General features: G+C 36.3%; 1 protein-coding gene across 7 annotated transcripts in view; it reads right to left on the reverse strand.

The window, feature by feature from the left end:
• Window positions 1-26,746, reverse strand: part of AKAP9 (A-kinase anchoring protein 9) — a 115,865-nt gene that overhangs the window by 2,216 nt on the left and 86,903 nt on the right. For 4 of the 7 annotated variants that reach the window (XM_032683242.1, XM_032683287.1, XM_032683279.1 and 1 more), the window contains 22 exons: window positions 23,645-23,821; window positions 23,432-23,536; window positions 22,841-22,993; window positions 22,397-22,576; window positions 18,029-19,117; window positions 16,879-17,019; window positions 15,991-16,494; window positions 15,496-15,559; window positions 14,648-14,766; window positions 13,655-13,846; window positions 12,611-12,799; window positions 11,783-11,930; window positions 10,825-11,044; window positions 9,234-9,384; window positions 7,559-8,227; window positions 5,676-5,875; window positions 4,698-4,806; window positions 3,645-3,830; window positions 2,952-3,152; window positions 2,321-2,553; window positions 1,249-1,334; window positions 438-558 (listed from right to left, as the gene is read on the reverse strand). In XM_032683242.1, the coding sequence (XP_032539133.1) occupies window positions 438-558; window positions 1,249-1,334; window positions 2,321-2,553; window positions 2,952-3,152; window positions 3,645-3,830; window positions 4,698-4,806; window positions 5,676-5,875; window positions 7,559-8,227; window positions 9,234-9,384; window positions 10,825-11,044; window positions 11,783-11,930; window positions 12,611-12,799; window positions 13,655-13,846; window positions 14,648-14,766; window positions 15,496-15,559; window positions 15,991-16,494; window positions 16,879-17,019; window positions 18,029-19,117; window positions 22,397-22,576; window positions 22,841-22,993; window positions 23,432-23,536; window positions 23,645-23,821 (5,237 nt within the window). The remainder of the gene's footprint in view (window positions 1-437; window positions 559-1,248; window positions 1,335-2,320; window positions 2,554-2,951; window positions 3,153-3,644; window positions 3,831-4,697; window positions 4,807-5,675; window positions 5,876-7,558; window positions 8,228-9,233; window positions 9,385-10,824; window positions 11,045-11,782; window positions 11,931-12,610; window positions 12,800-13,654; window positions 13,847-14,647; window positions 14,767-15,495; window positions 15,560-15,990; window positions 16,495-16,878; window positions 17,020-18,028; window positions 19,118-22,396; window positions 22,577-22,840; window positions 22,994-23,431; window positions 23,537-23,644; window positions 23,822-26,746) is intronic. The other 3 variants (XM_032683271.1, XM_032683250.1, XM_032683267.1) reach the window with 2 other exon arrangements.

A 26,746-nucleotide genomic window follows, 5' to 3' on the forward strand; every position in this document is an offset into this window, starting at 1 on the left:
GCTGCAGCAATTCCTCCCTGCCCACAGTAAGCAGGTGATCTCAGCCACTGTGGGCGGCCCTGCTTTTCCCCTCCTTTGGCTGAGGGCACCTGAAGCAGCCCCTCTCCACACCACACTGCTGCCAACCAGAAGGTTGGGCAGGACTGCTTGGTTGCAAAGCCCAGACCCTACAGGTGTAGGTAACCACAGCTCCATCCAGGATCTCTGCCAGTTCCGAGAACATGACGCAAACCAGTCTTTAGAAGTGTGCAAGCTTTGGCCTTGATCAGGTGATGAGTAATCGCACACTGAATGCCTGAGACATAATTTTTTATATATCCTTACAAAAAAAGTTAAATCTTATGGCATCAAAGATTACAAACCTCAGCAGTAAACACTGATGCTTTCATTTAGTTAAACAGTGTCTGACAGAGAATAATAATCTCAAATAAACGTACGTATGTTGAAAGTTTACAGGAGATCTAGGAGACTCCATGCCTGACCTGGATCTATAGGAATGTCTTTGTTCTCCATAAAGATCCATGCCACCAGAGAATGAATCAGGCCGTAATTCATTACCTAGAAAAACAAAAAGCAACGTCTTGAAAACTAAAAAGAAATTAACATCTTTCGCACTTTACTGGGAATCTCAAATGTGAGTTTTCTGTTTGCATATCACAAAAATGGTATTTATCAAATGTAGACCACTTTCAGACTCCCTCAGGGAAAAGCAGAGGTGAAATTCTGACCTCACTGAAGTCAATGAGAAAACTGACAGACTGAGCAAGGGTTTTAGTGCAGCCCTAGAGAGTCAGTAAATAATAAAGAAGCTTCTGATTCTCCTTAGAGTCCTACAAAAAAGCAATCAGAAAACCATTATTTCCCAGACTTTAAGCTATAACAAAAAAATGACAAGCTTTTGTTCTGAAGAAAAGGCCAAGGTGCAGATCTCCTAGAAAAACTCCAATGATGCAGCTAAAATTGCTTTCATGAACACACTCCGTAGGGAAAGCTTCCATATTTTTTTAAATCCCACCCACAATGGAGTAAAACAAGACTGAAGAGAAAGCAAATAGGTTAGTGTCTGTGCTGAGCATGGAAACTCAGAAAACTGAGAAATAGATTAATCCAAACAATTATAGCAAAAGGAAGGGGGAACAGCCCCCATTCATTCCGCATGACAAAAATATAAATTAAAAACCATTTCAATTAAGCAGTGGTGTGACTTGTAAATACCATCTCTTCAGTCATTATTGGACTATGATTTACCTGTGTTCTGGCTAAAGACATCCCTGTTGATACTCAGAATACCAGAACCTGTAACTCTGTGCCATCGACGAACCAGGAACTTCATTCTGCATTTCAAATTAAAAAAGTGAAACAAAAAAACCCAGCTTCAGGATAAATGAAATAGTCTGATAAAAATAATCTGCTCCTTGTATTCTAGGAGGTATAAGAATTTCTTGAACAGCAAGCAAAATTAATGGATGGGTGTCTAAAACCTGAATATCAAATAGAAAACATCCTTATACACATCCCTAAGAAAGACCAGCTTTTGTCCAAGCCTGCTTTCAGCTTCACCTCTGCAATTCCAGTGATTCCAGAGGTGCTGCACAGGTTGAATGGCTCAAGGACCTAAGCAACAGTGCGTCAGCATTTAAAAATGATATTAATTATACTTTTTTGCCCTGTCACAGCCCCAAAACTGCAACTGCAGAGTGCTACGAATAAAAACCTCACTTAGGTACATGAATAGTTCTTTGAATTCATACTATGCACAAGGCTCAGAACAATAGCAAGCAGAAGTGCTTGGGGATTCAAACCTTTGTGAAGAAGGTTTGTTACAACATGGTAGTACAATGCAGTAATAAACTTTACTTTTTCTTCCTTGTTGATTCCTCCTTATCCTTAGTCTTGTGAAATTCAAAGGACTGCCTAGATAGAGAAAATTAGTTCCTAAATCTGCATTATACTTATGTGTAAGAATTTAACCTTTAAAGGAAATGAAGTTGCAGAAAAAACCTTTGCAAGTAAATGCAATCCCTAGAATTGCTATTAATTTTTTTTAATATTATGACTTTATCCAGTACACTCCATCAGTGATTATCAAACACAGAGCCCTCTTCAACTACAATCAGACTGCTTATTCCTATTACAGATTTTACCATGCTCTGCTCAACTTGTTACCCTACACAGTATCTACCTATATTCATGAATACCAAAACCCCATCATTTAAACAGGATGGAATATGACAAGTTCTAGATTTCACTAGAGAGCTAGAAAAGCATTTATTAAACTGCATAGTCACATCTGTTCAAAGTATTACTTCCTCCAGTTTACCTTGAAATTGCGATGGACACTCTGACTGCAGAGCGAAATCGTGTAAAACCCTTAGAATGATGGGTGATGATTTCGAGGTCTGTGTAGGAGGGCTGCCCACCCATCCGTGCTATGAGGGCCAGTGTGGCTTCTTCACACTCCTGGAATCCGCCTAGTAACAGCAGCAAATATTTTTTCTGATATATGAGAGCTTTCCGAAAGCTCTCTGCTCGTAGGTACTTGCCATAAATTCTCTGCAACAATTAAAAAAGACAAAAGGCCCCATAAGCTCCAAGAACGACTACGGTTAGAAGTCTTTTGACACCGTTACTTCTACAGCATTTCTGTGATTATTCATTTCTCGCTATCATGGAGAAAACTGCACTGCTGCTCACACTTGTTGAATGCAGCTTCATAATTTGAGGATCACCTAAGGAGCAAGAAACAGAGCATACACAAAAGGACAATGTAGGTGCTTACATGTCATTCCTGAGGAGAAAAACTAACAGTCTGGTATCTGAGGATGAACATTTTAAAACTGAATTAATACCTGTTTACTTTGAATAAGCAGAGTGGACACAATGAAAAATAGGCCCAAATAAAAATGAAAAAAGCAGTTGTAGTTACTATGTGGGCAAAAAAGTCTTCCTACCCTTAATACAGCATTTTCAGAATCGGATCCCAGTTCTCTGAGGAAAGTCTCACTCCTGAGCTCTGCTCTCAGCTTGGAGAGCTCTGCATCGGCTTGTTTCAAAGATTTCTGCAGCGACAGCCTTTCTCTGTTCCAAGTTTCCTTCTCAGAGGCAACAAGAGTATCAATATTAACTCCAACATCCGATGAGTGCCTAGAAGACTGAAGACAAAAGAAACTGAATTTGAACCACACAGTTTGGAAAAACTTAAGCGGTGTTATTCTAGTAGTTGGTTTGGTGAAAAGCTCATAAAATTAATGAGAGAAAAACTATCCACTGATTGGATCTGAGGCCATCCTTGCATTCTGACACCTGAAAAGCAGTGAGTTTAGGAGCTCGATCAATGTCCCAGAAAAACACAGCTTCTCCAAAAAAACCCACACCCTCAGTTGGATCATACTAGCTTCATGATCCTGAAGCTATCTGGATCTATTTGCTACTTAACATGGTGATGAGATACAGATCGAAAAATGCATTTAAAAACAAAGAGAAGTTAACAAAAAGCAGCTGGGTAAAATCACAAAGTTTACACTAAACACAGGGAGTTGAGATACACTGACCACTGAACAAGAACAACTCACACCCATTTACTCCGCAGAGGGAAGCCAAGACTCTATACATAACCCATTATATCAGCACCACTAAAGACATACGTAGTCTCCAGAAGGTTGTCTGTGCTGGTATCTTCTCAGTTCTTCCTCCAATTTCATAACAGCATTCCTCAAATTATTCTTTTCTTCACTCAGTTTGCTGACAAAGCCTGTCAGCTCAGCATTTTGTCTCAGCAGCCTCTCAGTCAGTGAGCTAGATGGAGTCCCAGGTGGTAGCACTAGCTTCAGCTACAAGGAAGAAAGAAAACCAAACACAACTTGTATTAGATTCAAGCTGCCAACTTGAAAATGACTGGCTTACAGTGAAAAACTTTTTTAGATAATGACAATAACTTTGTAGCAACTTAAATAAAGTGTACATGTAAACAATACATTAACTGTGACTTCCTTGTCTACACTTATCCTGTACATTATAATAGAATATTTTCATACAAGCTCAATTGTACCAGCTATAACAATTTGCAAAGCTTTTCTACTATGTTTATGTTTATCTAACTTTGAGGAAAAGAAAAGCCTCAAAGCTTTTTTCAAGTCACTTTGAAAACACTTGCTTAAAATACAGGTAAGGACCAAGCCAAGTTCACTTAAAAATCAGGTATTCCTGAATTCTTTGTAACGGATTACCTCACTTCATTTTTTACACCAAGTGCATGCTACTCAATCTTCAAATGGCCTTTCTGTTGGTAAATACAGGGCAGTTTAAGCAAATGTGTTGTATCAACACAATACAGTAAATATTAAATGTTGCTTTTAATATCAGGAAGTACTGAGCAAAATTTCCTCAGTTACAGGAATACTGCTGAAAGGAAAATATCTTTTCTTAAAGAAAAAGCCATGAGGTTAAAAATTTTATAATGAAACTGAAAAAGTTTTAATTTGAAAGTTGAAAAATTACCTTTAAAGTATTTAAAATTGAAAAAAAATAAAAGGGAAGGGGTTTTTACACTTTACCAGCTCCAATCAGAACACTTACTGGAGTTTTCCTTTACAAAGCACAGACCCGAATAAGTACAGGCTTAACAAACACTTTGCTAGTTTCTGCTCACAGCTCATCATCCAAACTCTCTCACCAAAGTTACAACATTGCACTCTCACCTCTCCCAGACAGGACAATCCAGGCAGTATTTTAAGTTCAGAAATAACTTCTTCAATAGCACTTTGTACTGCAATGAAATCTTGATCATCTGCTGTTTCAAACTGTAATCTGAAACAAAAGGGACAGTTTCAACAGCGGATACAGTCTGACACCATGAGCCAGCCCAACAGGACTTTCCATGGATCCCTATGCACTGGGTCTTTAGCAAGTCACTTCAGCACAGTTACTGGAGACATGGCAACATTTTCAAGACTGCCCAATGACTCTAAACTAAATTGTCTCGATTTGATAAAAAATGTGTATAGAACAGCTTCCACTCATTTGTAGACAAGGATGTTCTACATGAAGCACATTTAAAATAGTGGTTCTGCTTCCCACAAATCTATTGAATCTGTGTGAGCAAAATCTTAGGGTATTTTTGAGATACGCTGCATTCTGCTTTGCCCAAATGAATGAATGAATGTTTAATATTAAATTACCATCACAGCAAAATAAAAACAGATTCAAACCTCCCATGGACCTGGTACCATGTTATTTTTTAATCTTATGGAGATAATGAAAAAAAAAAAGAATCAAGATCAGTTTCACTTTACCATATTTTTTTTTTCCTGGGGTGGATTCAGAACAATAATCCCTATATTCATACCCTTATACATTATGAATTATTTAATTACTGAATTGTTTTAAATTCATCTACCTACACCATACCCAGATAAACCTTATCACTTTTCAGAGAAAAAAAGACAATACTGCTGTGACTTCTAAAGGATCCTGTTAAACATGTAAGATTTAAAGCAGCACTTAATACTCTGTGATCCTGTCTTCCATCAGTATATCTCAAGTAGCAGCATACACTACACAAGTAGAATAAAGCAAAACTCAATTAAATCCTGCAGTCTGTGGATTATGATTCAAACCCAAAATATTAGCTTGCTGGTCGCTATTAACAAAACCAAATAGCAGAAGTCTGGTCAAACCTGCTAGCAGCTTTCCGGGCCAACTGCTTCAGCTTTGGAGATGCACTTTGCAGCGTTTGTCTGACTTTTTCCAGAATTTCAGTAGCAGCAGAGAAATCTCCTGTCAGCGTGCGGTAGGTCAATTCATTTGTCTCAGCTCCTTCCATTTTTTGCTGGAGAACCCAATTTCTTGTTCTGTCATTGGGTGTATCCCAAGTAGTCTGGAAAGAAATACACGTTTTTATATAAATACAGAATGTATGTGATCCAGTGCTGTATAATGAAAACATATGATTCAGAAACTGAAGAACAAACAATTCGGACACAGAAAGAGCCTTAGTGTGACTACAGCACTGCTGTAGTGTACCCCTAAACTATCATTTGTGAAAGGTATAGTGTGATGTCTTTCTTGACTAAGATCTAGCAATCATAGAGCTACAGTGTGAATCCAGTCAGCAGGAAGTCACCAAGCCTTTCTGTTTCTTCCACCAGCAGCTACTTTACCAGTGGTACATGGAATTTGGGCAACTGGGCCTATGTGTTTTGGTGACCAATTCAGTGCCAGAAGAAGAGGGGCTGGAAGGTCAAGGTGGTCAGTCCACAGTCACAGGTAACCACACCACCAATGCTGCCACAAGCCAAGCAATGCCCTGAAGATGTGTTCATCACTAACAACCTCCAAACACTGCCATGGAAAAACTACTATCCCTCACAAGGAAACCTGAGTCCACGGCTCTGCCACTGGCTGTTTGACTACAGTGTGACACCAAAGAAAAAAAGAAGTGTGTTGCAAATGTCACAGGAAGCAGCAGAAGAATCATTATTTGAAATTCCAGGCAGATCCTGGAAAGCAGATCATACTGTCTGCTGATGAGAATGGGAAAAAAACCCAACAGCTGTTGTCAACCTGATCCACAGGAAGACTATTCACTGACCACAGTGCTGGCAGTTACCTCTGTGCAGAAGAACAAGGTGCACAAACTAAGCATGGCAGGAGGGCTGCTGATGTCACAGTTACCAATATGGTCAACATCCTGCCTCTAGCTGTAAGTAGTTTCAAATGCTTCAGAAGATTAAAACCAGTAGCCAAATTAGATGGAGAGAAAAATCTCCTTCCTGGCTCCACAGATAGATAACTCGCAAAAAGCATGGAATGATGCCAAGATGGGCAAAAACATGGCCAGCAAAGAGGCAAGTCTCCTGTCAACCCCTTCTGTGACTATCCACAAATCACTCACCCAGCAACACTTAGCCTGTACAGGGAAGTTTCTTAAAGTTTTAAAAGTAATTTAAAAATAATTTTAAAACTTCCCAAACTTTTCATGAGAGAGAAAGGCAACAATTTCCAACTTTCATTCATCAAAAAATTAGGATAAATTCTTAAATTGATTTTTTACCTTTATTTCTTTCTTCTATTTTGTTAGCTAACACACACATACTCATGCATATGCTTGTTTGATTGCTTACTCATTTATTTATTGAAGCTGTTGGAGGACCACCTTTAAATGTTTCAAAGACCCTTTGTGGTTTATGAACTAAAGATTAAGGGCACTGACCTGGAGCATTTCTTAGTAGGAATAGTTCATTCCTGCAACTGGTTGCAGGGAATGTTCTTGTCCTATACTGAGACACAAAGTGTGTGCATACATCCAGATGCATTTCTCCTGCTCACGCTCCTCCTTACACACTTCTATAACTTCACTCTCAGGAGGAGGCATGTGAATAGTTTTAGGCAGCAAACTTGAATGCTTTCCCTTCCCTTTCTCTGGTGCCCATGTTCTATAATCTTCAGGCTATTTTACAGATTGAGTAAAGGTACGGAGACACACAGTGTTAACTGAGCAAAAGAACTAAAGCTAAATTGCATATTTCAGTATTACACATTGCTTTCAGTCCTACCGTACCTCATTTGGATTGTGGCTTGGTGTCCTTTCAGCTTCTTTTCTTCCTTCGTTCTCCTGCTCTTTTTTCTGTAGATCTTGGATTATTTCCTGCAACTTCTTTGTTTCATTCCCTAATTTATGAACTTCTTGCTTCTTTTCTCCAAGTTGCCACTGAAGGTCTTCTACTTTGGACTCCAGTTCATGAAGTTTCTTCTGTGCTACTATGTTAGCATCTTGTTCTGCTTGTAATGCTTTCCTGTGCATCTGCCTTTCTTTCTCCATTTGCTGTCTCACTTGCACAGATTCCAATTTATACTTCTCCATCTCACTTACTAACTCCACTATACGGTCATGTTTGTCATCCATTTGTTTCTGTAGCTCTTTAAGTAATTCCTCAGATGGATTAGGTGTTCCAGCTTGCCCCTTATCTTCAGCACTTTGAAGCTGAGCACATAGCTCCTTTTCCCTTTCTAGGGCACTGCTTATTTCGAGAGCTCGAACCTTCTCTGATTCAAGAAGCACCTGCAACTCAGAATTACGGCCTCGCTCACGTGACAGCTGGGCAGCACTGAGTGCTTCTTGGGATTCGATTTTCTGTTGCAGATCAGTTGACAGCTGTTTCTCTTGCTCCAAAAGTTTAGTTAACTGTAAGTTCTTTTGTTTCTGATCTTCAAGAGAAAATTTTAAATCCTTTCAAAAGAAAACAGAAGAACTGATTAAAGCCATTTGCGTATACTTTTCATTATCTTCTGCAAATTGGAAATCTGCTACCTCTACACATGTTGCTCTTAACAGGTTTTGCTATTCGTAATTAATGCAACAATACTCTGAATGCTGCAGTTACATCTGATACTAAAATATATCACAGGTATCTTTATTCTAAAATCAGATCATCTCATAAAAGACTCATTGTAACATGCCACGGTCCACGCGTGAATAAAGCATTCTACCTGCATCCCACCTTTGTGTCCCGGACTCGTGTAGTGTCACGGTACCCCCCCCTTTTTGGACCGCAGCGGTAACACATATTTTATAATGAGACACAAAAAGCTGTACTTCTGAAATTGAAGCTGGCCAGCTGCTCTTAATTTCTAAACCTCTGAAAATGATTTTTCAACTTCAGATTTCATGATGTGAATAAATCTATGCTGTTGAAACGATTGCTTTTTTGTCTTAATACTTGTACTAGGATACCTGCTATCTCCCTCACTGTGTTAAATACTGTGGAGGTACCAAAGAAGCTACTAATGCATTTTCTCCAAAGGTAAACTCTCTAGTTTGATTTTCATGAGGTGAAACTGCTGACTTTTAAAATGGAGACAGACAATATGTCTCCTTAAATAATATTCTTAAATACTATATTTTATGAATTAGGTTGTGGTGGGGGCTGGGTGTAGCCACATTAGCAGTATCCTGTCTGGTGGAATAACTGAGGGTCCTTATAGAATCTTTTAATCTTGGCTCTGAAAAGCATTGTAGAATTCCTATTGATTTAAATGGAACGTGCATCAGGCCTTTTTCTTTCTTCGCCACACAGATTCTATACATCTTTCTTCAGCTCTAAATGATATAATACTGCAGTTGAAAACAGAACATGGAGCATGCATTGGACAAAAATGTAAGATGAGATGAAATATTAACCAAAACAATATATTTCATTCCTTGATGTTCCAGGCCATTTGGGATTATGGAATACCTCAAGCTCTTCTCTTCCTCTTTCCTCATTGCGTTCTATTTTAGCTTTTTCCTTTTCCAAAGCCCACTGCAGCTCTCTTGATTTTTTCTGTTCATTGGCCATTGTATCCTTGAGAATATCTAGCTCAGCTGCTTTTTCTTTAACTTCAGTCCTAAAAGAGAAACAATCAACCTTTACATTAGGCAATGGTTCTAATCCTACCACAGTAAGGTCAGTTACTTGATATTTATTCTGTCTTGTGCACTGAAAACAGTGAATACAGTAACAGAGAAAAGCCTGTTTAGAAAAACAAAACTAGCTCAAAACCAGAAGACTTGCACAGCTCAAGAACCACAGAGTGTGTCCATCCTGATATACTGGTCGCTGCCATTTTTTATTAACTTGTGTCTCAGAGGCAGTTAGTGTTCAACCTAATCCAGTCACTGGCCAAAATATGCAAGAATGTGCTTCTTGCTGCCACGTGTCTCAAGAGAAGAAATTTATACTGGGGGAAAAAGAAAAATCTATGACCTGAATTTTCATTTTTTGCAAATCAATTTTGCATCAGTTTGCAAAGAAATTTTTCTCCTGATAGTCTGTAAAGGCTGTAAGGTAATCTTTAAAGTAATCCTAATTCAAACTCCAGATTAATTTGTTAGCTCTGAGCTGAACATTAAGATACTGTACATGGGCACATCTCTCTGGTACAGGCATAATAATGGCTTTCTTAAGTACCAAATATTTGGCCTGTTACGTCTGCTACCAACCATGTCAAAGCAACACTTAGGAGTACTTATGGAAGTACTTGCACAGTCATCTTAACTTTGGATTTTTTTTCTCCATGTTCAGTTTTAGAAGCAGAAAAACCTTTAATAAATATGGTCTATTAATTAGCTCATATACAGTAGCCTACTGTGTCAAAATTTAAAAAGAATCTTGATATTAATAAATCATTAAATCAAACTAAGAATGGAATTACATTTTTTACTGAATGGAGAAAAAGTCCATTTTTTTTCAGATATGTTTTACAGAAAAACCGAGAAGCATTTACATTACATGAGATCAATGCCCTTAATAAAATCAGTATTATGATTTCAGATTAGGAAAATGTGGTGATTTGAGACCACCACAAAAATCTAAAATCCAATTTCCAGGCTTCCCCCACCCCTTCCCAATATTTTATCTCAACACCGAGGAGAAATTTTCAGGCAGACACCTCTAAGGGGGAAAGGGGAAGTATATATACATTTATTTTACACAAATAAAGTAATGCTGCCTCCAACCCTAGCTTAGGCAGAGTTGTGGGGCTGCAGGGCCCCCCTTCCCCCCAGAGGGGGAAGAAGGAGGCCCTGCCACCCCCGGGCCTTCTCTCACACACACCCACATACACACAGCAGACACAGACTGATTGCCAACAACTTCCACCGGTTGTGTATATGTGATTTTTCAGCAGGAGTGAACAAGACGGGCAGTGATTGGCCCTCCAGGGGGAACTGCCCTGGCATCCAATCGCTTCTAGGCCCCCTGGCTCCCGGGGGGCAATCTCAAACCATGACAGAAAGAGAATCTTCACAGTCAACACAGAAAGCTGAGCTGCCAACTGAAAGCCAACCTGATGGTTTCTAGGTCCTTGAAGTGCTTGTGCTGTGCTTTAAGGGTTGCTTCAAGCTCTAGTTTGGCTTGTGCAAGTTCATTCTTCAGCTCTGCGCCCATCATTCTCTCTGAATTCAGCTGTTCCTGAAGCTCAGCTGCTCTGTCCTTCATACTCCGGAGCTCCACTTGCATCTCCAGTAGCTGTAACTGCTTCTGCTGCATATTATACTCCAGTGTTTCTAATGAGAATACCAACAATAGGGAAATTATTTCGTAAACAAACACTGTCCAAAGCTTTCCCTAGCCAGAGCATAACCACAAGGTTATCATTAAGAGTGATATTTTAAAAAAAAATATTCTTTCATATGTGGAATAAAAGCAAAATCATGCCTTTTACACTTGAATACCTTTCACACTTTTAAGAAATCACTTCAACTCCTGAACTTCTTAAAGGCTATAAAACGTGTGCAACCATATCAATATGCATAACTTGGATAATGACTAAGATAACTGAAGTTAGGCATATTATATATGCATACTTATGACTCAATTTTTGTAACTAAACACTGACAGTGAGTTTTAACTTAATTTTAAAGTATACCTGCTCTCTGAATTTTTTGTTCTTCGTTCTAATTGCTTCTTAGTTTCTGCATTATGACTGACTATCCAACTTAGATAATTTCAAATCTGTTGAACCTAAACAGTGAAGCATATACATGGAAAATAACCTTAAAATACAAGCTCAATTTTTATAGCAATTGAACATAACTTTGTATCACTCTCAATTTGATACAAGTCATAAGAACACAGATTATATCTCAATTTTTTCAAGATCAGTTCAATAGGATTGAAAAAGATGAAAAGTATGTATGTTCAGAACATATGTCAAAATCAGAGAGCAAAGAAAGTCAGCATTTTTGTAACTTATAACATTATGAGCACTTCCATGAAAGTGTTTGGAAACACTCATATATTACCAGAGAAGTCACCTTGGCTTTTTGAATCAATCTCTTGTTCTCTCTTTGGATTACTTTTCATCTGAGCATGCAATACTTGAATCTCCATCAGCAAACTTCTTCTGTCTGCATTCTGAAGACAATCCATTGCTGCTCTCTGGTTAGTAGCCTATTAGCATTAGAAACATTTCAAAGTAAAACTCCAGATTTTATTAGAATATCTAATTAGAATAACTAACAATAATATAATAAATACATAATAATATCTATGATGTTGATATCACATTTACTTATATATTCATAGTGCATGCACATTCAAAACATTTTCAATTAAGTTAATATTATAATATTTTGAAGAACTATTTTTTTATTTCTCTACTAGGCACCAAAGTTACAGAATGAGAAGAACTATCAGTTTTCTGGCAAACTGTAATATTTCTTACTAATCCTTCCATGTTTCAGAGGTGATAACTGATCTCTCTCTGTCCCACAGCAGCCTTAGCACTTCCTCTTCTTACAACTTGCTTCATATATACAAGCTACCTTTTTCTCTTACACAATATAAAGTAATCCTAATTAACTTAATGACATCTAGCTCAGGACAGCTCTGTTTAATTAAAATTGATCTCTGAAAGCAGTATTTGTATTATAACTCGTGCACCCAAAAATCTCTTCTCCATGCCACATAATTTTTTTTTAAAGACACCACTTCCCCCTACAAGTCTGACTTTGTTTTCACTCTTAGACTGTCAAAACTACTATTAATACGTATATTTTTAATGAATTTATACATTCAAAATTAAAATCTAATGTAGACAAACACTTTGACTACAGTATGGTTTATATTACCTGCTCTTGTAGTCTGTGCTCTAACTGATTCATCAATATCACTGCATCTCTTGTGCCCAGTTCTGCCAGTTCAGTTTGAAATGCAGCAAGAAGAACATTTTGTTCCCTCACAAAAAGCTGTTGAATAGCACGCAGAAGTTCTCCTCGCCAGTCTGAGACATTTTCAGGAGACTCAGTACTTGCGTAAATCTGCAGTGGTATAAAACAAATTTAATCAGCAGAACTGAAAGACTACATCATTACAATTTTATGTAAAGTATTTTCAATGGAATATTTAGCTTTTCTTACTAAATAACTGTATAACATTAATTCATTAAAATGGATGCATTTATTGTATACGTTATGATTTCTTCTGCATTCACAAATGCTAAACTTTTATCTGTGTTTTAGATGGAGGCGATTTAGCTTTTTGTAACTGAAAGCTTAGGCCTGGGTAGTTACTATTTATATTATTGTATCACATTATTCTTTAAATTTTTACGTTACATGTATGTTCCTAGGCTGTCACATTTTAAATGACATGAAGTTAATCTCCCCACTTTGCATGCTAAAGAAAATGCTGAAATAATAGAAACTACCTACATATATCCAAAAGTCTAACTGGGGTAATTTAACAGGCAAGTAAGTCCTAAAAAGTTTTAACAGATTACTGATTAATACTATGTTGTATTTTAAATAATTCTCTCACTACAACATCTCACTACAATATCTTTTTAATAGTATCTAAGTTCTACCACACCAATAAATAACATCATTAAAAAATCTTCTTTAACTGCTCCTGCAACATGCTTTCGAAATAGAATTCTTTTTAAAAGGTGGATCTAATATAGCCAAAAGATATCAACGCACAGAAGAATAAATACAAGCTGTAATTTAAGACAGACTATTACCATAAAGTGCAATATGCAGTTTTACAGCATATTTTTAAAATATTTTGCCTTGTAACACTGTATTTAAGCATTTAAACCTGAACTGTGAATGTGTCTTATCAGGTTATCATAAATTATTTTTTACTTAGATAGGATCTTATGACATCATTTATACCTCAGCTTCTCTATGAAGTTGCATTTTTGCAATCAGATCTTTCAAAGATGAAATGGTGCTTATAAAAGCTTTTCTTTCCTCTAGCCAAGGTTCTGGCTCTTGCTTATGAGGTGACAGGTCTCTTTCACCGTATGGAAATTCAGTGAGAGACAGCACCTGTATGCCTTCATGATGGACTGCTCTCAGCAAACCCTACAATAAATGCAAAAAGAAATCAGTAATGCCAGTAACAACAACATATAATAAAACAAACAACAATAATAATAATCTTATTTCATACATATTGGAATATTTGTACTCTAATCTGATCAGCGTAAAGAAACTATTTATACTTCCCCATATCAAAGATGGACGTTTCACTGAGTTACTAATATCTCTTAAATAGAAATTTATTAAATAGGTGTATTTTTCTTCAGTTTCAAAAGAAAATTTCCAGTGTACATCTGTCAAATCAATTTTTAATTTTTTAGCATAGTTGCTGATGGAAACTGACATTTTAAAAACAAAGTCTTGGGAAGCTTCCAATTGAGCTTTGCAATTCATTTTTTGAAATTACTATGAAGCCGGGGCTTTGTCATAAAAGACCTTTTTTTAAATGTAATTAAAGCATGATACCCTTACTGTTTATAATAAATATGTATGTTTGCTTTCATAACATAGCTATTATTCTAAACCTATACCAAGAGAATCTATAAAATTACATATGATCATGACATTATCATTAATACAGTTCAACTACAATAAATTATAATTAACAATAGTTTTATTTCTCATAATCATAATTGAGAACAAGCTATTTACAAAATTCATATTTAATCTCATTTAAAATGCAAAAATGTGCATCATTGTTCAGAATTATTTTGTATTAAAATAGTCAACACTAAAACTTATCTAGATGTCTCTCTTTTCACTGGATCAAGCAGCAGCTAATCTAAACTTTTGTTTAGTATCACTCTTGGTCCATTAAAAAAAAAAAGATCGGGTCTATTTTACCTTAATTTTTTTTGGAAGTAAATCAGCTGAAGTTTCACCTTCATCTATTCCTTCAGATATTGCATCGGATCCCTGGGTCTGAGCAAGATATATTCCTTGACTCCAGTCTGAACTGGAGTCTAAAATGAAAGGAGAGAAAAACATTAAAGCTGGATTACTGTGAAGCTTTGAAGAACAGGCATCAAAACAGTATTTTTTATTTGTTGTTGTAACAGATAGTTGCATGTCACTAAGGGTTGATTCTAAGCCTGGAGACTACCTGTTTTATAGTTTTTCTTCTTCAGTTTCAAAGAAGCAAAAGCAAAGTAAAACTAAAAAAAAAAACAAACCAAAAAACCCAACCAAACTTAAAAGTCTTAGTTTAGTTTTAGAGGAGAAACAACTACTTATACAAACAATTCTTCCAAATGACCCCCTCTTAATATGCTTAGCCTTCCCCTTGAAAAGGATCACAATAATAATTTTTATTGCTCATGGAGAAGTCAGCACCTGTTCTTATCTCCCACTGCTAGGGAGTTGTAGCTTTAAATACCGTCAAGAAATGATGAAGTTATGCTGAAGAGATAATGTAATAGGTAAGAAGAATATAGGAACTACAGTGGGAAGAAAAAAAAATTAGCATCTGATGCCTCAACTCAACCCATCTCCGCTTTAGACATTTTCCTTTTGTAGCAAATTATTAGACATGGTATGCTCAGCACCTTTTGTTAGTGCAACAGGCTGCTACTTCTCTCTGGGGAGTAGTTTTGATTTCTTAGAGCACAAACTCTTTAACAGAAAAGTTAATATCAAAAAAGCAGATTTGATACATAATGCTGTTTGAAATCTATAAAAATTGTTTTTCTTACCACTAGAACCTCCATCTCTAGCTTGATATGGTGGAGAACGTGCTACTCCAGAAACCGGGATTCTCTGTATTTAGAAAAGAAAACAATCCAATCTTTAAACACCCCTCACCCCTTAAACCCTCTCAATAAGGGACTGACTTCTAAGAAGCAGGAAACAATGTGAGCCATTTTATTCCACTTCCCCTGCAATCAAAGAAATAAAACCAGGGACGAGAAAGATGGCATTCAACAATACACTTGTCCCCACTTGACAGAACAGAACAGGTTCAAGGCAGAAGCACAAGGAAGCACCGGATCATTGAGCACCCTTGCAACTTAAATTGCTGAGGAAGGGGTTCACAGTCTCTCCCAAGGCCATGGAAACATTAGAATACTTAAAAGCTTTATAATGAACATGGAGTGGTTCACGCTTAACAGACTTTAAATGGAAATTTTTGTAGAAAGAGCAAGAACAAGAACTGAAGCAGTTCAATGAATATAAAATAGAACACACACCTCTTTGGCTCGTAGAGTTTCTATGACTTCCTTTAAGGTATTACATTCTTCAGTCAATACTTGCACTGCAACAAACTTCTCTCTCTTTAATGCTTCAGATTCAGAGATATGCCTTGTCTCCATGTCCATGATTTCAGCTGCATGGAGTTCTTGCATTTGGTCAATTTTTTCAGTAAATTCTCTTATGATCTCTGCAATCTCTTCTGAAGAACATTCATTTTGCAAATCAATTTGGATTTCTGCATTTTTAACAGAGACTGGTGAAGTTTGCATACAGTTGTTGATTTCTGCGGTCTTGTCTGTTTGCAATGAGGAGCTTTTTCCAATTAGAGAAGACTCACTGGTTGACAAATCACATGACATTTCTGCATCCTTCTTGCTTTCAGTTTTTGCCATTTCCTTGTCCTTTCTCAGGTAACTTGCAAGCCTCTCTTCTGCTTGAACTAGATTCTCTTTAACTTTGCACAGGTCTTCCTGAAGATGTATCAGATTTGCCTCTTTTACCTGTAAATATGGAGAATCTTATTTGCAGTCCTTCCAAATACTTAAAATATCTAAAATCCAAGCAATCCTCTAAACCATTAAAGCTCAGTTCAGTCCTATTTTAATGCAGTTATGACACATGGCATCAAAAATGATCTCCTAAGAAATACATCTGTAGATCCACTGTTGCACTGCAGTGGACCGTAGAACTATGTACTTTGGCAACAAGTGAAGATCTGATCTACAGCATCAGCTCTGTTCCACTGATAGTAGGCACTGACCGATTGTTTTTCTTGGTGGCATTCTCGGTAAAAGATGTAAAAAAAACTATAGCAGGCATATTTGCACACTAAGTCCTGTATAATCAGTTGCTTTAAATACAATATGTAACAATCTGGTTCTTACTGCTAGTTCTTGCTGAAGTTTTTCTGCCTTTTCTCTGTAACTGCTCAGTTCTTCCTTAGCAGCAGCTGCCTCTTCTTTAACTTGTTCAAGTTCACTCATAAGCACATTTTCTTTTTGACTTTCAATGAGCTGTGCTCCAACCTAGATGGCAACACAAGATAGGGAAAATGGCAGAGAATCAAGTATTATCAGCACTGATCATTTTCCCACTAACTTACAAAATTAAAAGATCATAGGGGAAAACAAAGTTATGTTATTCGGATTAACAGTCTCAAAAAATTAAGACTAAGAGACCATGGGAGGAAAGACTATCTTCTTACAGTTTACTGAACTGCAAGCAGAAATTGCCTACACCACACAGAAGGCACTGGGAGGAAGGTCAACAGAGAGTAGGAAATAAGGTATGATAATATTATTTAATTTATAAGACATTTATGACATTAATTCAATCTGCACTAGGATGAAAGACCCTAAAACCTTTTCTTGTCCAGTACTGGGTTCCATGATTGCTGAAACTCTCAAGTTTAGAGATATCAAGCCCATGTTCAGATTACCAAGCATTGTCAATTTTGACTGAAGGTTTTAAATTCAGAGGCAACAAACCAGTGTGGGTGGAAATCAGGACAAATGTACACTGGAAAAATTAATGATGGGAAATATCTTCATAACTGAGATGGGAAAGTGAGAAAACATAAACCAAGATCAAAACAAACATAAACAATGAACCTCCCTCCCAAAAATACCTGTACAGACAAATTGATATAATTTCCCATGTCATTCTGAATCCTCTTAGACAATTTTTATAATTTTAATTTTTTTATCTCTACCTCCACATCATGTAAAAGTGTAATTCATTCCACTCTATATCAATTCAAATAAAGAATAAGAAAGTATATGTCCAAAATTCAAAACGACCCTGCATTCATAAAATGGCAAGATGTTTTTAACGCAAAATGGAAACCAATAGTGCGGTTCACCTAAAATAACACCCTTCTCTTCTTTGTAACTCCAGGAATAATATAGAAATGAAAATACTCCACATAGCAGAATATTCTTAGAATTATTCTCATTAAAAACCATTTCATTTATACTTTACATAAAATAACAGGTTTTAGTGAAAACAAGCCAAAAGAAAATGGCATCTAATTACCTGATATGTCTGCATTTCTTCTTGCTTCAGGTATTTCTGAATCTCGCCTTTATATTTTTCTTGAACCTCTTCTAGTAATTGCTGAAGCTCTAAGAATCGCTCTTCTTTCACTTTAGCTTCCTTTTGTGCAACTTTTACATTTTCTTTTTCTATCTCCAAGTTATGATTTACCATTGACAGTTGGTCTTCCATCTCACTAAGCTTCTGTGTTAAGAGTGATAATTTTGATTCTGTCTCATTTTCAGTTGCACCACTCAAACCCACTGTTTGGTCATTCTTGCTTGCTTCCTCCACACATTTTGAAGCTTCCTGAATTTCCTGCATGAATTTTCTCTGCTCTTGAACTGCATTTAGCTGAACCTGACTCACAAGAGCGGCAGCCACTTTCTCCATTAGTGTCTTTTCCAGTTCTAATATCTTCTTTTTAAGTGTTTCCCTTTCAGTTTTGCTTTGCTCTTTCAGGTCTTTTATTTCATTGTAGGACTGGCACAGTTCTGAGTCTTTGTCCTTAATGCATGCCTGAAGATGCTGCAGTTGCATCTCCATCTTGCTAATGGTGACTCCTGTATCCTCTTCAGAAGCTCTAAGCAGGGACTGATCTAGCACCTCTATCTCCTCACATAAGCCTTCTTCCACTTGTTCAGTTTTCCCATTGCTCCTATCTTCTGTTTTTGACTTATCACCTTTCATCAGTGCACACTGATATTTTTCTGTTATTCTTTCATGCTCTTTTTTAAACATACTTATTTCTTGCTTTAACTGATTCATTTCTAACTTAGTTTCCTCAAGCTCATTCTTTGTTCGAGATGCCTCTGCATTTATGTTTTCTACTTGCTTTTCCAGAGCTTCCTTTTCTGCCAGAACTGTTTCAAGCATGTGTTTCAGACTGTCAGGATCTTCTTGAAAAGCAGCAATGTCTGCAGGTACTTTTTGTTCAATAATTGCCAGTTCCTGCTGAAGCTTATCAATTACATCATTCAACTGCTCTACTTCCTCATCATTTTTTTTCTTCACACGTTCTTGTTCACTCTTCAGACATTCTACCCGGACTTCAAGCTCACGTATGTGCTCATTTTGCTCTTCAATAACCTGGGGGGAAAAAAAAAAAACAAACCCAAGAAAAGGATTTTATAACAGGTAACTATTAAACCCTCAGATAATTTTTGTCCTGGACTTCACAGAAACAGTTTAATCAAATGTTGAAACATCTTGTAAATCAAAGTATGTGCTCAGTGAACTTCTTAGTATGATGTCTCTTCTAAAGTTTTATGAGAATACAGACTTAGAACAGGACTGTCAAAGTAGCCTGTGACCATAAAGAACTGCAAAACAGGTATTAAAACATTGGATGAAATGAAAGCATTTGTAATATTCAGAGAAAGAACACTTTTAATCTGAGACTACAGAAAACACCTATCCGTTGACTCTGACATTTTCTACCACCAACCTAAATACGTGTTTGTCTGTCTCTGTGTGTGTGCACACACATATGCAGAGTGCTCAAAAACATACAGGGCAAATAGTACTCATAGACCCAGAGCACAATTATTACTTTGTGCTATAGTTTAAATCAAAGTAAAGAGAGACAAAGTTAAAGAAGTATTTATTTTACAATATATATGACTATCCAAAACAAATGGTGAAGACATGAAGACAGTGAGAATAATACTGTCCTAGATTACTTCTAAAGACACTGGGCTTTAGAAGGTCTGCATAAGGGACTGCATAAGGGGCCCAAAATTTCAGGAAATTAATAAAATGATGTAACTGAGCAAATATGAAGGTGATGACTTCATGATGCAGAACTGAGAAGACATCTTTTAATAATGAGTAGAAACAAAAATGGAAAGACTAGTGTTGACGAACACTAAATTTACTAAATAAAAAAGTCTTAGCAAAAGGAATAAAAAGAAGTTATTAGAATCCAATAGAATAAGTTTAATAAAATTAATTAAAAAACCTTCTTGTTAAATTGCAGTAGAGGCAAATTCTCATTTGAATGTAGGAGAATGACAAAAGATTTTGTCTTTACAAAGACAAAATAAAGACAGCCCAGACTGTAAGCAGTAAGTCTAAGAAACAAAGTGGATCTATTTTTTTAATGGAATGTTTGGAGATCTGAAATGAACAGTGCTTTTACACTGGAAATGAAAAAGACAGAAGAAAATATGTCAAAAATATTTGGAAATACATATTATCAATAAAATCAGTTATGGTATATAAAATAGGTAAGAACTCTAAAAAGGTCTTTTAGAAATATGAAGAAAAAATGCAGAAAAGAAGAAAGGTGACTAAATTCATTATCAAACAGCCATGTTTTTTCCTTTGTCTCTCTATACTTCACTACGCTTAGTTAAATAGAATAAGTTGATGACTTTGTAATAAGCATAATATGTACAAAAACAAAAGATAAATGTGACTATATAAGTTAGGGAGGCTGATTTTCCAACCAAGAACCTAATTTTAAAAATCCACAGAGACTACAGAAAGCTCAAAATCATAGAATAGTTTGGGTTGGAAGAGACCTTAGTTTCAACCCCTGTGCCGCAGGCAGAAGAAAGTGATCCTGGTGATTGCTATCAACTCAGCATAACAGTTTCTGTTCTTCACAACATAATGGAATAAAGGCCCACAGAAGGCAAATACAGTAATTAAAAGAAAAGCACTTAGTGGGATGAAGATGTCTAAGTGACTTAGAAAAAGGATTAACCTAAAAATAATTTATTAATATTTAATATTGATCTCATAATCAAGCAGAGTAATTATTTAATGTCCTGAAAAATAAAACCAAGTAAGAGGATGAAATTAAGAAAATGAAGCTTCATATAACAGGAGAAGAACCAATCATTAAGATGAATTATAACTGAATTTTGGGTATTTTTCTCAAGGTAAGAATTTTAACTCTATTACTAGAGTTATTGTATAGAGTAAAACCATTCTGGATTCCTGAAGTATGATGTTTCCTAAATGCAATTTCCTAAATCCAATTCAAAGTTCTGTCATTATTCACTGAGGTTCTTTATAACTGCATTTTGCACATAAAGACTCAGTGAAATTATCCAGCTTAGTCAGAGCTCTATTTCAGTGGATTAAATATGGCCAGTCTTCGCGAACGAAGATTTGGGAAGGGTCTTTACCCTTCGAGCCTGCGCAGTGGATTTTTTAGGTGAGACACAGTGTGCGCTGAGCTGAGCCCACCCTTTAATCCTGAGGTTCATCTGCCGGGGCTGAGCAAGCTTGGACGGTGGCAGTGAGGTCCTCAGGATGTAGGTTTGTATAGAGTGACCTTCTCTTAGATGGATGGCCTTACAGGGCTGATGAGCTCCATCTACCCGGGGGACTTTTTCTCTGACCGGGAATCGAACCCGGGCCGCGGCGGTGAAAGTGCCGCATCCTAACCACTAGACCACCAGAGGGCCCCAGTGGATTAAATATGTTCTAGTAAATGTTAGCCTAAATGTTCAGTCAGCTACTAAGGGGTAACAGAAATCCTGTTCTTAACTTAATGCATAATACTTGCTCTTGAGTTAAAGCTTATGGCTAATAAATGACATTTAAAGTGGTAAGAATCAAAAATGCACCCACTGAAAAAATCAATTTTTCTTTCTATAAAAAATGTGACTGAAGGTCTGTTTCTGCTGTCACTTACATCAATGTAAAATAAGCAGTATTTCTGTTGAAATCAAGTGTGTTTTATCTGTAAAAAATAGAAGTAACCCAAAAGAAGATGAAGCTTATTATCGTAAAAACACATCATTCAAAAATAACAGAAAACTACAGGTGTTAAATCTCAGTAAATAAAAGATGAATCTGCTTCTTTTTTTCTTGGTCTCTATTTCTAATAAAACACAGCATTTTGTTTGCTCCTCAAACTGGACAAAAGATGTTGCCAGCACTGGTATGATGACAGAGTATTCACACAAGTATGGGGCTCAAAAGTTCAACTGATAAAATAAATTTAAAATCTAATGTGATCCAGCAGGTGTCACTCAAACATAACACTGAATGTAAGTCACTGGAAGGAAGATGTTAAAATGAATGCTGAGATTGAATTCAGCTATCCGCATACTATTAAATGTTCAGAAGTATTAGAAGAATAAGAAATGAAGAATTTAAGACAAAAACTCAAGCAGAAATAAGGCAAAATAATTAAAAAGAAAAGCAAGCAAAAAGCATCCTTCATAAAAAATCAGACTAAAGAGGAAAAAGAGATTAGGTTTAAAGCATTGCTTGAAACGGAACCATTTGTGTTTTTAAACTAAGGCAGCAATAGAAGCGAATGTATTTGGTGGGGGACAGAGAGGCTTTTTCCTTCAAACAACTAGCAGGACAAAGTAGGACTCTGAAAAAGATTTCAGAAGTATGGACCTTGTTGTCAGTTGTGGCCTCAAGCTGCTGCTGCAGTTTTGCAATTTGTTCATGAAGATGATGTATTTCCTGCTCCTTTTCTTGCATGATGTGTGCAAGCCTCCCAGCTACCAAATGATGGTCCTTTATGGTGGTATCTTCAGATTTCTGGATAGCTAGTCCCAATATTTCCATTTCATCCTGCCAAAAAAAACAACAACAAAACATGTTAGAGGTGTACATAACACTTTCTGCATATACTTCTCCGAGTATTTCAGGTGTAAGAATTAAAATAAACAGATTCCATGGAATGAGAAGTAATTATATGAGCTTTTTAATATTTTTGCAAGTTGAACTATGAAATGCTTAAGAAAGAGAAAGAATTTGGTGTCTGGCCATTTTCAAAGACTTTATTTCTGGAGAGGAGAGAGAATAAAGCTCTGGGCTTCTCTGTTATGTAGTTACCTTAAATAATTTGTTCTCTTGTTCAAGTTCTTGTAAGTGTGTAGTGGACTCCTTTAGCTGAATTTCTAGCTGCATGTGCAATTGCTGAACTTCTTCATTTTTATTTTCTAGCTCCTCTCGAAACTGCTCCAATTGTTCCTCAAGGTTCGTGACCTATGTTTCAAAAAAAAAATAATGGTGGAAAACGAGTAGACAGCCATACCAAAAATTAAATGCCATAATTTTCAAGTACAATGTCTACAGTGAACTGGTTTGCTATGCACAAACAAAAGAATGTGTAGTCAGTGACCCGAGTCCTTAAACTGAATGGAATTTTAAACCCCATCTAAAAAATCAGTTGAAATTGCCATGAAGTTTTTCTTAATTGGGCTGAATTTTGATTTCAGAAACATTCTTGCAAGTCATAAATATTAAAATAGAACAACTATCATGGCTCTCACTCTCAAGAGAATTTCAAGGGGAATTGGACTGCTGTCTCTGTGATCTGTAAAAAATTTTATCTGTATAGTTCACTAAACAAAACAGAAAGCAAAAACTGACAAAACAAAATATCAGAGAAAACATGGAACATTTCACAGGCTAAAATTTTACCTCCTTTTCCTTTCTGTCCACAGCTTCTCGTTCAGCTTGCAATTGTACTTCAAGAGGTAACTCTCCCTTTACTATGATGGTACCAAACTGTTTCCTTTCCTCTACCTTTAAACAGAAATTATATTACTAATAGTCAGATTAAAAAATACACTGTTTTTGTCTCAAGAAAATAAGAAAGTAGCAAATCCTTGATAAGTTTAGACCAAGCAATACCTTTTGCAGATTGTCTGCACTGATGATTAAGGCTTGTTCCAGTTCTCTTATCCTGCATTCTAGCTTCTCAATTTCTTCATTTCGTTCTTGTATATCTCTCTGAAGTTGCTCCTTAGAGAGCAAAAGCTCACTGCATTTGTCTGTTTTTTCTTTGAGATGATTTGTTAACTGTTCAACCTGGTGACAATATGGCAAGAAGATTAATATATTGTACCACACTGGAAAGGTTTGGTAGCAAAAGCAACACCACTCATTTTTGACAGCAATAACAAAACTCCTACTCTTTAGGTGAAACAGAATGTACAGTTAGAATACTGCAGTACTACATCCAACAAATACAAATAGTATTTTAAAGAACTGATATGTTCTGTGCTACATTGCCTTCTCTCTAGAACTGACCTTGTCTTTCTGAAGCCTTCAGACTTTCTAGTCACTTAAAAGCAAGCAGCATGGCATTCCTATGCAGCCCACTAAAAAGATGCCTTTAACATCTATGGATGGAATGTCTTGACCCTAAAGTCAAGATGCTACTTGCCTCTTTGAGGAATGTAATTGTTACAAAAGCTTGTGACAAAATTATTCAAAGGGAGGAGCTGATTAGTGACATACAGAAATATCCTAAAACTCACTGGGTCTTTAGCACTGGAAGAGAATTGCTACACTTCAATCTCAAGAACAGGAAGTTTTGCTTTCTTGTTGAGTTTCTTAAATGGAACCAAACAGATGTCATGGAAGATATCATTTTACTTTCTATGGGGGACAAAGCATCCAAATAAAGTATTCTGAATCTCAGTAGGTCAGATGTTTGCAGCTCAGAAACAACATATTAAAAGACTAAGTGAAGTAGCAGAGATAGGAGTATCTATCCATTTTTGGCTGTATTTCAGAAACTATTAATTGAAATTACAGATAAGAAAGATGCATAACAAACCCATAGTATGATGCAAGAGTTAAGACCTGAGTTAAACTAAGCAATCGAGCAAGAGACATGGAAAGCAATCTTTGTCCCACTCAAGAAACTGATTTCAGTATTTACAATTAGGAAGTTATGATGTAGCCAAATGTAGAAGACTCAAAGCATTTCAACAGATAGGAGAGAAGAAGATCAGAACATAAAGCTGATAGGATGGTATTATTGACGTTATCCATCCATGAGTAACATCAAAGTCTGAAGTGACCTCAGAAAAGTCCTGAGAGAGAAATGGAAAAACAAAAATCAAGTCTAGAGTAGACTCTTTATGACAACCCTCCCTGGAATAAGTTGGCAAAGCTGAAACAACAGGAAAAAAGAATCAAAGTTATCAACTGAAAATGCTCACAGCATTCAGGTAAAGTACAAGACTATTTCAAAAACTGTGCAACTATGAAAAATAAAGCAGTATCTCAGCAAAGCATGAGAAATAATGATAAAATGTATATTTATTAAATATTCCAAGGAAAATTGTGACATCAAAATATACCATATAGTAAGACTGTGTGCCTCATTTGATAAAAAATAAACATAAATCTAATACAGTGTTGAAAATCCTTGTCTATAATTTGTAATGTATCACATTCAACACCACCAAACTCTAAAATAGCTGCTACATGTGTGATGCTTGCAGACATTATCTGTCTATCTTTCTACCTACTAAAGAATTCTAATTAAAAAAATCTAATACTAATCTCAAAATTTTAATCACAGTTACAGCTGTCTTTCATTTTCCAGCATGCTTTAAATTTCCATTGTAGCATATCTGCCAACTTAAGAGTATACACACGTGTACATGTGCATATAAATCAGGATGATTTTTACATATAGATTCTGTACAGACAAACAGGACAGCAATTTTAACCAGCAATTCACACGCTACCCATGGTCCGAACTATAAACAGACAAATAACAAAATAAACCCAAAATGAACATCCCAGATTCAGGAAAATTAATTGTGCTAGAGTCCCCTCCATCTGTGGAATGTGCCAGCAGCAGAGGAGTGCGCACACACTTTGCAACAGAAGGAAATTGATGCAGAATTGCTCCGTATGCTTTTTTAACACATACCAAGCTAATTCCAGAAGATTCATTGTTCACAGAGGCCAATGATAACCATATCACATAGCACTGACTGAACACTTCATAAGACTTCTTACAAACCTTTGTATTAAAATATATTAAAACCCCCAGGGAAATACAGTCCTAAACCAGCAAATTCTAAGTAAATAAGTACTTTGACAACTTACATCTCACATATATCAATTTATGTTCTATTCCTGTCTATGGCCCTAATCTATATCCTAGAATCATAGAATGGGTTGGGTCAGAGGGGACCTTAAAAATCACCTAGTTCCAACCGTCCTGTCATGGGCAGGGACATCTTCCACTATTTTATGCAATATTGAATACTAAATATTGCTAATATTTAAGAACTGAATTACAGCAACAGAACTACCTCAGTAAGAGGTTTGCTTTGATTATCACAATTCAACTTAGTAAGAGGCATTTTAGTACTGAAAATCAAGCAAGAAAATCATGCAAAATGCATGCACTGATGAAAAAGCAAAACACAAGAAAATCCACATTAAAAAAAAATTTAATTGACTAACAGGTCATCAAAAAAAACATGCGAAAGCATCAGAATACATAACATTTGTAACTGCTGCCACTTTTCTTGATTTTCCTTGATCTAAGAGCTTTCTGTGACTCCCTTGAGCTGCTGTTCTAAATATGTACAGTACGAATTTGTTTCAGTGCAAACAGACTTTCACTGGGGAGGTTCAAGTGTACATAAAGAGTGTTACTACATCTCAGGTGCTAAACCTTGGTAACTCAATTCCCTCAGTGGTGTACCTGTGCTATAAACAGGATGTCACAAAACAACATAACACGTAAAATTGCTAAAATAGTCCTGAACGTTTCCACAGGTTTTTGAGAACAGTGGATTTTCTAAGTTAAGTTATATAAAAGAGCCTTTTTGAAAGTTACAAAGTTTCTGTATGACTAAAATCAAACAACCAACCAGCCCAAAAAAACTTCCAAAACACAGTTTCACCACTTTCCTCAACACCTTACCCTTCATTCTCAAGGGATTTACTTTCCTGGCTTGTAAATGGATGTAGAGTAGG

Source organism: Chiroxiphia lanceolata, chromosome 1 (assembly GCF_009829145.1).
Source record: "Chiroxiphia lanceolata isolate bChiLan1 chromosome 1, bChiLan1.pri, whole genome shotgun sequence".
Taxonomy (NCBI): Eukaryota; Metazoa; Chordata; class Aves; order Passeriformes; family Pipridae; genus Chiroxiphia; species Chiroxiphia lanceolata.